The sequence below is a fragment of the Thermobia domestica genome, chromosome 18 (genome assembly GCF_964235325.1).
Source record: "Thermobia domestica chromosome 18, izTheDome1.hap1.1, whole genome shotgun sequence".
Lineage (NCBI taxonomy): Eukaryota > Metazoa > Arthropoda > Insecta > Zygentoma > Lepismatidae > Thermobia > Thermobia domestica.
In genome coordinates, this window is record NC_137471.1 from 43,399,504 (window position 1) to 43,412,080 (window position 12,577).

General features: G+C 34.9%; 1 protein-coding gene across 2 annotated transcripts in view; it reads right to left on the reverse strand.

Annotated features, from left to right (window-relative positions):
* The window catches only part of LOC145675765 (uncharacterized), a 182,412-nt gene that overhangs the window by 52,807 nt on the left and 117,028 nt on the right, over positions 1–12,577 (reverse strand). For both annotated transcript variants that reach the window (XM_081746425.1, XM_081746424.1), the window contains exons 20-21: positions 11,503–11,759; positions 200–461 (exon numbers count right to left, since the gene is read on the reverse strand). In XM_081746425.1, the coding sequence (XP_081602551.1) occupies positions 200–461; positions 11,503–11,759 (519 nt within the window). The remainder of the gene's footprint in view (positions 1–199; positions 462–11,502; positions 11,760–12,577) is intronic.

The following is a 12,577-nucleotide window of genomic DNA, read 5'->3' on the forward strand; positions in this document are numbered from 1 at the left end:
CTTCATAATCCTGTATATGATATTTTCGTTATCATAAGAAATAAACACATATAGATAATTTCCGGATATATATATATATATATATATATATATATATATATATATATATATATATATATATATATATATATGTACTGTATATTTTGTCTATCTCTACTTAAAGTAACAATAATAAAATAAAAATAATCGGTAAAAATACCTTTGTATCTTAAAATTTTAAGAGTGCGGTTCGCTTTTCCATGAAACAAATCTAGAAACAAATTAATTATCTTTTCACTTGCTAGGGAGCTTCGACGGACTTCTTCTGCTTCAACATAGGATGTAAAATGTTTTGTGAAAATTTTCAACCCAGTCCATACTTCGGTAAGATAATCTTTGAACTCCTCATAAGTTTCTTGCCATAACAAGCCAACGGTAGATTCTTCTATCAACGCCTTTCGAATCACTATTTGCGCCTTTATCTGTAATTAATATGAATTAATTAAATAACTAACTAAATAAACAATGTCGACACAAAGATGCTTCTTGAATATTCAATTTATAATTTTTAACAGAACATGTGTATAAAATATAAATGAAATTAAAAATTTGTGGGCACAGCGGCTCAGCGGTAGACCGTTCGAAACCTCTCCAATCAGTATAAGATCTAGGTAGGCTTCGGTATTTGGCATCAGGAATGGACACAACTGCTCACCGACCAACTGTCATAATAATTATTCATGGAAGTAAAAATCACACAATGCCAAAATTTAGGAGTGTCAAATTTAAAAACTGAGAGTAAGATAAATCATCTATTCGATCTTAGATCGTTCTTACACGAGAAATACATAACTGGTTAATTAGATGATGGCTTTTAGTGTTAAAATTTCACACGTTGTACTTTTCAATTTTTGACTAGAATTGCTTCTACTGATCATTTTCATGTAAATTATAAATGTTTACATAAGAATTCATCTGGGCAAGAAACCAAGAATATACGGCCAAGAATACGCTGTCCGCACATTACCCAACTGAAAACTATCCTATGCACTCAAGCTTTCTGAGGTTGTAGTACCATTGAGGTACTTAATAAAGATTATCGAATTCTTGAGCAACTATCCTTGATAAAGTGACGTTTCTTTTGTTAAATTGGTCTATTACGATATTGATATTTATTAGTGTCTATTCTGGTATGATTATTTTCGCGATACACATAATTTTTTCTACGGGTATTTTAGTTTCAGAATGAAGATAACTTAGCAAGGAAGTTTATGTTGACCCATTTGTCAAAAATAAGATTCTTCTCCTCAGAACCTGGACCACTTGAAGAGATTTACTGTCTTTAGCAGTACCTACCTTCATCAACTATACTACAAACCTACTTTTCTGGAAATCTGGAGAGCCGTGCACAATCTAAGAAAATTGCCAAAAAAATTTCGAACAGAACCCAGAATCGGGTACCGGGATCCATTATTATCCGAGACCCAGGATTTCAGGATCCGGTTCTGATCTCCTTAACCTGGACTCATTTTAGACAATTGAACCAGTGATCAAAGGTGCAAATGTGCGAAGTGAATTTGATTCATACGTTCTTCTATACTTTAAGCATGCACTAGTTACATCCGTGAAAAATTGTTTTACTTATATATATGGACAAAGGTGACAATGTGATATCGTATCTGGACAAAGGTGATATGTCCATTTTTCTTTGAAAATCAGGTTTTGACTGATATGGATAATGTCCGAAGGGTTTTTGCATTTGTAGCACATACATAAAAACAAAAGAACCTCCAGCAAATATTCCATTAACAAAAACAAAGTTTTGCATGAACCTCTGATTTATGAGATGCCTTGAAGTTTGTGTCCTGCAAAAATTACGGCGGACATATCACCTTTGTCCAAATACCCATCGATATATATATATATATATATATATATATATATATATATATAGATAGATAGATAGATAGATAGATAGATAGATAGATATAGATCGGAAACGTAATCTATCACTTGACAAATTGAAAGAAAGAAAGGAAACAAAAAGCCTTATTATCACAGCGAACATAATTAATCATTTCTTGTAACTCATGGCTAACCTATATAAAAATAAAGGTGACTATGTTTGTGACTTATTAACTCTTGAACCACCCAACGGATCTCCATCAAATTTTCAACATAGACGAGGTTTGGACCTGGGATGGTTTTTATCGTTTCACTTTGATGGTGCAACTTAAGGAAAAGAAAATACATAAAAATGATCGAAGATGACCGATATTAGTGTCGAGTCCATAGTTTTGGGGTCGCTGAGATGAACAATAACACGTCAGATATCGTTTAAATTTAAATTCAGACCCACAACTTGAGGGTGGGAGAGAGGGGCGTATATAAAAATGATCGAAAATGACGGTTATCAGAGAGTGCTTCAGTAATAGTAAAAAATAACTGACTAATGAAACATATTACCAATTTTTCTTATTTTAACCCACCGAAGCGTGTAATTGACGCAAATATATAATATTCTTCCTTAGGTCGCATATACAAACTGGTATAAAATTTGCACTGCTGTAAAAATGTTGTAAATAATTTATTTATTAAATGTACATAGAAATAACTTCATGTCTAATTCTTTAACATTTCAAATATGTTTCTAAATTATTTAAACATGATTCACTAATCTACCATCTAATGTTTACTTTCATTGTTTTGAGTTAGATTCTAGTGTCTATTTCTTAAATTGTAAGTGCTTATTTTCCATGTTTTAACCCTTTTAGAGTTTATGGTATGTTTTTATACCATGGCGTAGTATCGTTTTTGACCGCTTATTTAGGTTCTATAAAGATATTTAAGCCGGTTTCTTTAATTAGTCCAGTCCAGGATGGACCAAAAAACACCCTAGATGCGTTTTGGAACCGGATGTTCAACTTGGGGCGGAGGGGCGAGACTTTTTTTTTCTTAAGGCAAATATTAAAAATTTTTCACGCCTTTTAGTTTTCAAGATATCAGATTGAAGCGTTGCATACGGATTGTATGTATCTTTGGTTTTTTTTTCTTTTTTGAGATCCCTATGTGAAACCGGGGCCGGGACCGAGGGGCAAAGTGTTTTGGCGGGATTGTTAAAAAAAATCCGGGGTTTTCCCGAATTTTCCGGTTCAGGTGTATGATACGGACATGTGACTGGTACCATTGGAAAGGGCTCGTTATACTGAATAAAATGGCGTTTGAACCATGACTTTAGGTGACGCAGGACATTTTTGAAGTGTTTATATCGTCCTATTAGTGTCCTTTCCGTGCTTTCAAAAGTTTTTGAATATATTGTAAATGATCAAATTCGCGAATACTTAACAACAAATAATTTATTGGATACATTTCAATCTGGTTTTCGAAGTAATTATAGCACATGCACTGCACTAGTAAACGTAACGGAGGATATAAGATGGGCTACTGATGATAGAAAACTGACGCTCCTTACTCTACTTGACTATAGTAAGGCATTTCAAACGATTGATTTTGACATATTACTTCAGAAATTATCATTATTGTTTAATTTTTCTGAATCAGTGGTTAAATGGCTTCATTCTTACCTTCATGAACGTAAACAAAGAGTAGTGATCAATCAGGACCACATATCGACATGGCATTGTATCAACAGTGGAGTGCAGCAGGGTAGCGTACTAGGTTCTCTTCTCTTTGCCCTTTACATTAATGATCTCCCTAAAATTCTCACATATTGTAAATACCATATTTACGCTGATGATTTTCACTTATATGCTTCTTTTCAACAACAAGATATTAATAATGCGATTGAGAAAATAAATACTGAGTTAAACAAAATCAGCGACTGGTCTACGGCTCACGGGTTAAAATTAAATGCAACAAAATCGCAGTGCATTTTAATTGGCTCCCCAAGAATTATCTCTTCTATTAATATCTATCAGCTCCCAAATATAAAATTGTCCCATACTGTTATTCCATTCTCTACAAATGTAAAAAAATTGGGAGTCATACTAAATCAAAATCTCTCCTGGTCAGATCAAATAAATGGAGTTTATAAGAGAGCATTTGGTGCCCTGCATTCGTTAAATCGACTAAGAAATTTCTTACCAATATTTCTGATGATCAAACTTGTCAAGGTACTGGTGTTTCCACAACTTAACTATTGCGACTCAGTCTATTCTGATCTAACAGAAAATCAGTCAAAGCGCTTGCAAAGAGTGCAAAATGCCTGCATTAGATTTATTTTCAATATAACTTACAGGGAACATCTCACATCTTTTTATAAAAAACTGTCATGGCTGACGTTAGTTGGAAGAAGAAATTTACATACTCTTACCCTATTGTACAAAATTCTTACTACGTCAGAACCATCGTACCTAGCCCGTAGATTTTTATATTTATCAGACTTTCATACTAGAGGCACAAGATCACAAGATAATTTCTTGCTCTCCATACCTAGTCACAATTCTGATTCATACTCAAAATCCTTCACAGTAAGTACTACACGCCTCTGGAACAGTTTACCTCAATTAATGCACAACGTTTCCACAGTTGCCAAATTTAAAAAATATGTAAATTCCCTTCTCTTAAGTAAAGATAAGGATACTGGTAGCACATGAGACATCTTCGTCTTACGAGATTATTAATAATCCACATATGAACCAGGGTTTGAAAAAACCCGGGTTTTTTTGAAAAAGCCCAACCCATCTGGGCCCATGTGGGTTTTTTCGGGTATTTTCGGGTTTAATCGGGTTTTTTCGGGTTTAATTGTTTTTTTTTTCGAAATATTTCAATGTCTTTGGGGTAAAAGTTTTAAAATGTGATTTATATTTCAAGATTATCATTGTCACAACTTGCAACAAGTTTCTATTTACTGCAGTTTCGATAAAACGGCCGCCATTTTGAAATTTTACGCTGGATCGCTGCCAAAGTATTTACAGCTAATTTAGAGTGTCTCGTGCTTCTACTCTGAACATGTCAATTTAAAAGACCAAAAATTGCACTTTGTAGCGTGGATATCCGCTATTTTGAGAAAAGAATTGCCGCCATTTTGAAATTTTACATTGGTATGCCGCCAAAATCTAAAGTGGAAATTTAATGTGTCTCGTGCTTGTGCCCTGAAAATTTAAACTTAAAACATCGAAGGTGGTACCCTGTAGTATGTGTGGTACAGGCAGACGAACGAACAATAGATCGAATCATCTCAGAAGCCTCAGTGACGTTTGCCAAATATGAACACCAAATATATTACTTTAATAGCGTAAAATAAATTGTTTTATTGAAGGTCACTTTCGATATTTTGTGCGTTCAATTAGGTGAAATTCCCGAGCATTTGTTGCAAGACGTTTCTTTCCAGAAAATTAATTTAAAACAATTAACAAAGATGTAATTCATATTTTATAAAGTAAATGTTTCAAAATGTCTTAAATGAAATTAAATATCTTCCAGCGTAAAATAAATAGTTTTATTGTTGAAGTATTCAGTTCCGATACTTTGTGCGTTCAATTGCGGGAATTTCCCGAGCATTTCTTTCACGATCCTTCCCCCCCCCCCTCGAAAATGCAGATTTCTTTACTGTACATCGAAACTTACACTAGTACGGAAGTTTGAATTCAGCACTTGAAGTTGTAAGTGTTACGTAGTTTTCGGAACTCTGAGCATTAAGCTTCTTAAATTGGACAAGAATTTTTAAGCTGTTGTTGGTGTTGATTCTAAAGAATGCTTATTTGAAGAATACCAACAAATAACTGAACTAAACTGTTATTGATGGAAAACTAAATTTTACTGAAGAATACTTGTGCTACCATCAAAGGTAAGAAATAATAGTTTTACTAATGCACTACGTATTTACTTGTAGTACCGGCACATATGGCTTTAAACACGTCAAACGTAGGGGAGACCGGGGAACCTTGTCACAGTAGCAATTCTGAAAAAAGGGAAAACATCAGCGCGCCTGTGCTGTTTTCTTGTTTACTTACTATATGTCACTACTAACTGTACTCGTTTGGAGATGCACGGGAACAATGGTGCTGCGTCAGTTGAACTTTGTCTATTTTCAGTGCCGGAATGTAAATTTTCCGAGTCCTGAAATTGCTGTTTTATGTGTTCGTGAAAGCGGTAGAAGCAAACATTTTTGTGTGTGTTATGTAGGCTACAAATAGAGCTTCATATTGTGCTACTTTGAATGCGCCTAATCTTGTCGTTTGGTATAGATATTTTGTAAAAAGAGTAATGGCGACGCGTGGGGCAAGTTGTCACAAATAAGACGGGGCAAGTTGTCACAAATAAGACGGAGCATGTTGTCACTGTGACAATGTGTCCCACTGTGTGTTATGTATAATACAAACGACAGGATTATCTCGGTTTCGCAGACAGTGAGAATATATAAAAGAAAGACAGAGAGGAAAGCACCACCAGTGGAAGATCTACTGGTTGCAGCAAGAGCTATGAAAAGAAATAACAACCCCATATCAATACGTAGGCCTAAAGCTGCTAAAGAATTTCATGTCCACAACAGAACATTGGCAAGATTTTGTGCACGTGTTACATATGGCGAACTACAGTTCGGCCAATGCTTATTTACATTAGGTTACTCTTCGTAATACTAATACTAGGAAGAATTACTAGTATCATACCAAAACAAGCTTCGCATATATAATTTGGACTCACTACAAAAGAGGTTCGCGATTTGGCTTACAACTATGCAAAAGCGCTAGGATTGAAATGCCCAGAGTCATGGAATGAAAAGGCCATTGCTGTCCCAGACTGGTATCCGGTATTTCTGAAAAGACATGGTGATCTTGCTATAAGAACTCCTCAAGCAAATAGTTTTGCACCTATAAACAATGTCAACGAAGGTCCAAAGAAGATTACGATTCTTCCTCAGAGGACGACGATACACTGTGTTTAGTTTATGGCGATCCATACAGTACGAGTACATGTAGCGAGAAGTGGATTCAGTGCATTCGATGTACGGAATCGGCCTACGAAAACTGAGGGAAGCAGAACTTGTTTTACTTGTGTATTAACTGTGACTCTGACGATGATCTTCAGGTATGGTACTTTGTAGAAGCAAAAGGATAAACATTTTCGAACTAGTTTGCGGTACGTACTAATAAAACGCAACTAAACTTCGTAATAATATTTACTCCTCTTCTAGCTATACAGTAGTCCTATCAGAGGAATTCTTTACAATTCATAAACTACAATCAGAAACAACTTAAATGCAATTGGCTAACTTTGTGTCGGCCTATTGGAGATGTAGGCTATGATTTGATAATTTCGTCATTTTGTTATGACCTTTCAGCTTGTAGTTTTGATTCCTTAGCTATGAGTTAGTTCTGTTTTCATGGCAGTTTTGGTTTTCCTACAAAGCTTGATGTAACAATAAATCTCTTAGGTTGAGAAAATGTAAGCTACAGGTCCCCCTACTTTCTTTCCTATTTAACTAATATAGTTTCCCCTTTCATTTAAATATATTTTGATTCTCTTTCAGACGCTAAGTATTTAATGCTGGTAACATTTACAATCTTTTTGCATTAATAATATCTACCAATTTCTGGAAAGTGCCACAAGAATAACATGTGACAATTTGCCCCATATATTGTGACAACTTACCCCGAATATGGGGTACATTGTCACAATTGTATTGATCATAAAACATAGTACATAAGTCTAGTTCAGAGCGAGTTACATTGGACAGAGAAATATATGTTATGCACAAGATAACAAAGTGTGTGTATACTAAAAATTGTAATTTTCGGCCTTACATGAGCATCACAAGAAAATAAAACGTGAAAATTGTGACAATGTGTCCCGGTATCCCCTACGAGGGATAACGTCCCTCGGCATAGCCGAGTCGGCGAGCACACTATTTACGTAAAGTATTTTCTACAATATAAAATTGCATTTTTTCCAAATAGGCTATAAGCATAATCCATACATTAATTTGTTATATAATTATCTCAAGCTAAGGTAAGATTTTTTTTCATTTATTCAGTGCATTCAGAACTTTATAAAGGTCTTATGTAGAATGTTGTTGTATACCTTAACGTGAAAGCATTTAATTCGCCCGAGGAAAGTCCAAAATTTGATAAAAATCACTTTCAATGTGATCAACTTAGTTGTAGCAATAATATATTAACAAAAAGCTCAAAAACCCAGGTGGGTTTTAAGGTGGGTTTTTTCAGGTGGGTCCAACCCGAAAAAACCCGGTGGGTTTTTTCGGGCTGGGCCCACTTGGGCAAACCCTGATATGAACACACAACCAATAGGTAACCTATGTTAATTTGTACTGCTTATATATTCATACTTCTAGTACCGCTATATGCAATATGCAATTTATAATAGGTTTCTCCATGTTATTTTGTTTCCTCTATTGTATATTATTTTCAATTTTTGTTTTTGAAGTGTTGTATATATTTTTTTATGTAGTTCAATACTTTTCTTTTGTAATTGTTAATATTTTCTATGTATTGGTGCTTTTTTTTAAAAAAAATGTATGTACGTGGTTAAGTGCTCGGAGAAGGCTGCAGAGCCTTAACTTCGCCACGCAAAAGAAGTCATAAATAAATAAAAAATAAATATATGTAAAAAATGGGTCACCTTCAGACTTTCAAAAATTTCTCTCGACCTTAGTTTTGAAGATACAAGACTGAAATTTTGCATACGTATTATGTACACTCATGTCCAAAATGATTGTCGCATATCTATAACTGTCTTCTTGTAAGAATAAAAATTGATAATGATTTTGTAGGGTACTTTTAATACTGATACTATGTGTATAATCGGGAAAAGTATATTTGTGGTAAATTTCATAGGAAAAGAATTATGAATACGAAAATTAGAATGAGTGACACAAAATGTTGCTAAATGGACAATAAAATTTTATTTTCGTTTTATTGTTCTTATTTACTGCTCTTTTGACATGAAATTTGCCACATACATGTCTTTGCCAATTATACACATACTAACATTATTAGAAATACCGGACGAATTCGTTATCTCATTATATTCCTACAACAACATATTTATAGATATACGACAATGATTTTGGACATGAGTGTACATAACAAATATTTTTTTTTTTTTTTAATTTAGATCCCTACGTAAACCCTGGCCGGGTCGGAAGGACGCAAAAATTTCGATTTTTTTTTTTTCGAAAAATCTCCCGATTTTCCCGTTTCTGGTGTATAATACGGACCCGCGAGCGGTACCGTTGGGTTTACCTTGTCTGTTTTGGTAAAATCATTAGCTATATTGGCTCCTCTCATCAGTGGGGAGCTTTAGTAATTCCGGAAAATTCTAAAGGTTAAAGTATTGGCATTGTAACTATTGGCATCTGACGGCTTTTCGAAAGATAGCGGAAGTTTTGAGAGATGAATTCCCTTAAGATTTTTTCAAAATATCTTTTGCTCGGAGGGAAACATTTGTAGCTCATTAAACATACTGACTTTTTTCTAGTACTGTATATTGTTATGATTACTCTATATACATACATCATTTAAAATTAGCTGTCGCGCCATTGCTTTTTAAAATTTTACAATCAAGTAATAGTAGAAATCCTATTCTAAAAATACACCAATCATACTTATTTTCTTTAAGTTGACCAGCTGTCTAAGTTGGCCATTTTTCAGTGGAACCGATGGTGGCCAACATAGACAGGTTTCACTGTAATGTCACAAATCTTTTCCTTAATTTTTTGCTTACTAGAATCTAAACTTTCCTTCTTGAGTCCTTCTTCATTTCGAACTCTCTCTTTGTTCATTTTATATTCACATTTCAGACATTCACTAAAACATAAATGATGAGCAATGTAACGAGGTAAAGTTCGTCTTGTTGTGTTCAACTGTTAACAAGTTAAAATGGAATGAAATTGTTCAATTTTATTATCCGCGGTTATGCCCTGTGGGATAAAGGGGACGGATAATTAATGAAAATGAATAATCATTAAATGATTGGTGGAATGAGGATGTGGGGATATGGAATGAGTGTCCCGAGAAAGCCCACGGACGGATATTGTCCTCCACAAGCCTGGGACAACTAGGGACCCCTCGTACCAAAGCTGACCGCTCTATCACTGAGCAGGGTTCGTAGGTTTCCGTAAGAAAATTCTCCTCTACTGACACAAAATTTTCCCTTAGTTTGTTGAGTGTCCAATCCCTGAGACAGAAGTTATCCAAGATAAATTTAGCTATATTAAAGGAAGTACTAACCACATTTTTTTATTTACTTCTATATATATATATATTTTTTTTACTTTTTCCTTCACTTTTTTTTTTTACAAATAAAAATACACACACATACACCGAGCAGGAGCGCCCCACGCGGGTTTCCACTGGGTCCGGACCTCTCTCCCTGCCCCCCCCAAAAAAACATTTGTACATTTTTAAATATAACTATATTTGATTAGCAGCGAAATTTGTTTAATATAGTCTAAATATTTTATTTTACACTCTATCTGTATTCTATCTTTTCTTATAAAACTAATCCAGTTTTATAATTGTTTTTAGTTATAGGTAGCAATAATTAACAATTACTTATCGTCATCTCGGGTGCAGAGGGGCTACGGTGGCTCAGCGGTAGAGCGTTCACCTCTGGTGCATAGGGTGCCTGGTTCGATCGCAGCTCGTGCCAAGTGAACTTTGTAGTGGACAAACACCGTGTGCGTGGGTTTCCTCGGGGTTCTCCCGTTTCCTACCACGTTCTTCATTCCAACATTTCATTCATTTTTCCTCATCACCGTCTCCTTTAGCCTAGCCGGCATAACCGTGGAACGAAAAAACTCAAATATTTCAATTCGTTTTCCTCGGGGACAGGAGAACACAGGTTTAATACTACATAGACATATTAGACCCCACTTTCCCCCAAAAAGAACTTTAGACCCCTCCCAACAAAAAAGAATTTGGGCGCGTGCCTGACACCCAGTCAACAATGGATACAAACAAACAAACGAATACACATACACACACACACATATATATATATAGTATTATTGTATTGTATATATTATTGTATTAGTTTAATTCTGAAAAACAAAGAAAAATTTAAGCATTTATATTGGTCAATCAGTCAGCGCGAGAATTTCTCTGGCTTTTTACGTCTTCTCGAAAAAATTCCTTTTTGCTACGTAAATTTACCTATGAAATTTCCCTAGATTAGGGAAACTTACCTCAAACTACGAACACTGTCACTGAGCCACTGTGCCCCTCAAATGCTAAATACCTTATAGCCTACCAAGAGTTATGACTTGCAAGACGGCATTAAGTTGATGTACAATACGTTTAGGACATCGCCTCACATCGGTGTTATTTACGGCTTTCCAGTCCGCAGTTTTACAACACTTAATTCGAGTAATAGGTCAAAATTTCTCCATGATGCTATTAACAATGAAAATTGCTACACAGGAAATCTAAGCCTACACCATAGATAAACACGCTAATCATTTAGTCATATTTGAAAACACTTTTGATTTAACCCATATTATTTCTTCATATTAATAACTAAAAAACTGACTGCTGTACTCACAATGTTGTCTACTAACGAATCCGGACAATCCTCCAGGGTTTTCCCAATCATGCTTTTTGGATATTCAATTTCCGGAGTTTTAAAGACATAGCTGCCATCTGACCACGACTTCACAAAATCTATAAGACATACATGCTTAGCGTATGAAGCCAATATAAAAAAGCTAGTAAAAGCGGTGATCAACTGCTGCGCATGTTGTATGCTGCCACAAGGAGTGTCGAGAAGAGGATCTTTGCAGAAAGCCGGTGCCTGCCACGCTAAATGAAAAGAACGAAAGAAAAGGAGATCGTGTCGTTAGCTTGAAACTTTATTACAATTCCAGTAGATTTAACTTAAATACAGTTCATATGTTCTGTTTTCTCTCTATATATATGTATTGTTCACATTTACGACACAAATTCTACAGGGTCATCCAAAACTCTAGTTTACGGGGTTCATACAAAAATATTGAACTCAATTTCCCTGAATTTTCCAGATATTAATTTTGCAATATCCAGGTCTAGTGGAAGAAACTAAGAGTACGAGAACACATAAATTTCAAGAATAATATATTTATATATTTAAGAATGGCCACCCTTCTCCACAATGAAGGATTGCAATTAAATATTGAGTCACAAGAAAATAAATAATTAAAATAAATAAAATTTAAACTTCGTTCTGTATTTGCACACATTCAAAATATACCAAATTATTGAACTCAATTTCCCTGATATTTCCAGGTTTTTTACTAGATATGATCGATTTCCCTGAATTATCCAGGGTTTTTTCTTCCAAAATCAATTTCCCTGAGATTTCCAGGTTATCCAGGTTTTCCAGGTGGTGTATGAACCCTGAGTTACACCCTGGACAGGACGAGACACACTGTACTACAACAGTGAAACCTACTGCACAATGCTGTGGGACGTTTGTTTTGAACTGCAAGCCCAAGGGCTTATCGATCGGGTTTAGTTTCAGCAAGATGAAGCACCAGCCCATTATTCGATTGCCGAAATTAGAATGAAATGTTTTCTAACAGATGGATTGGACATGATTTTCCACAGTTACCAGCACCTCTGGACTGGCCTGCCAATCTTTC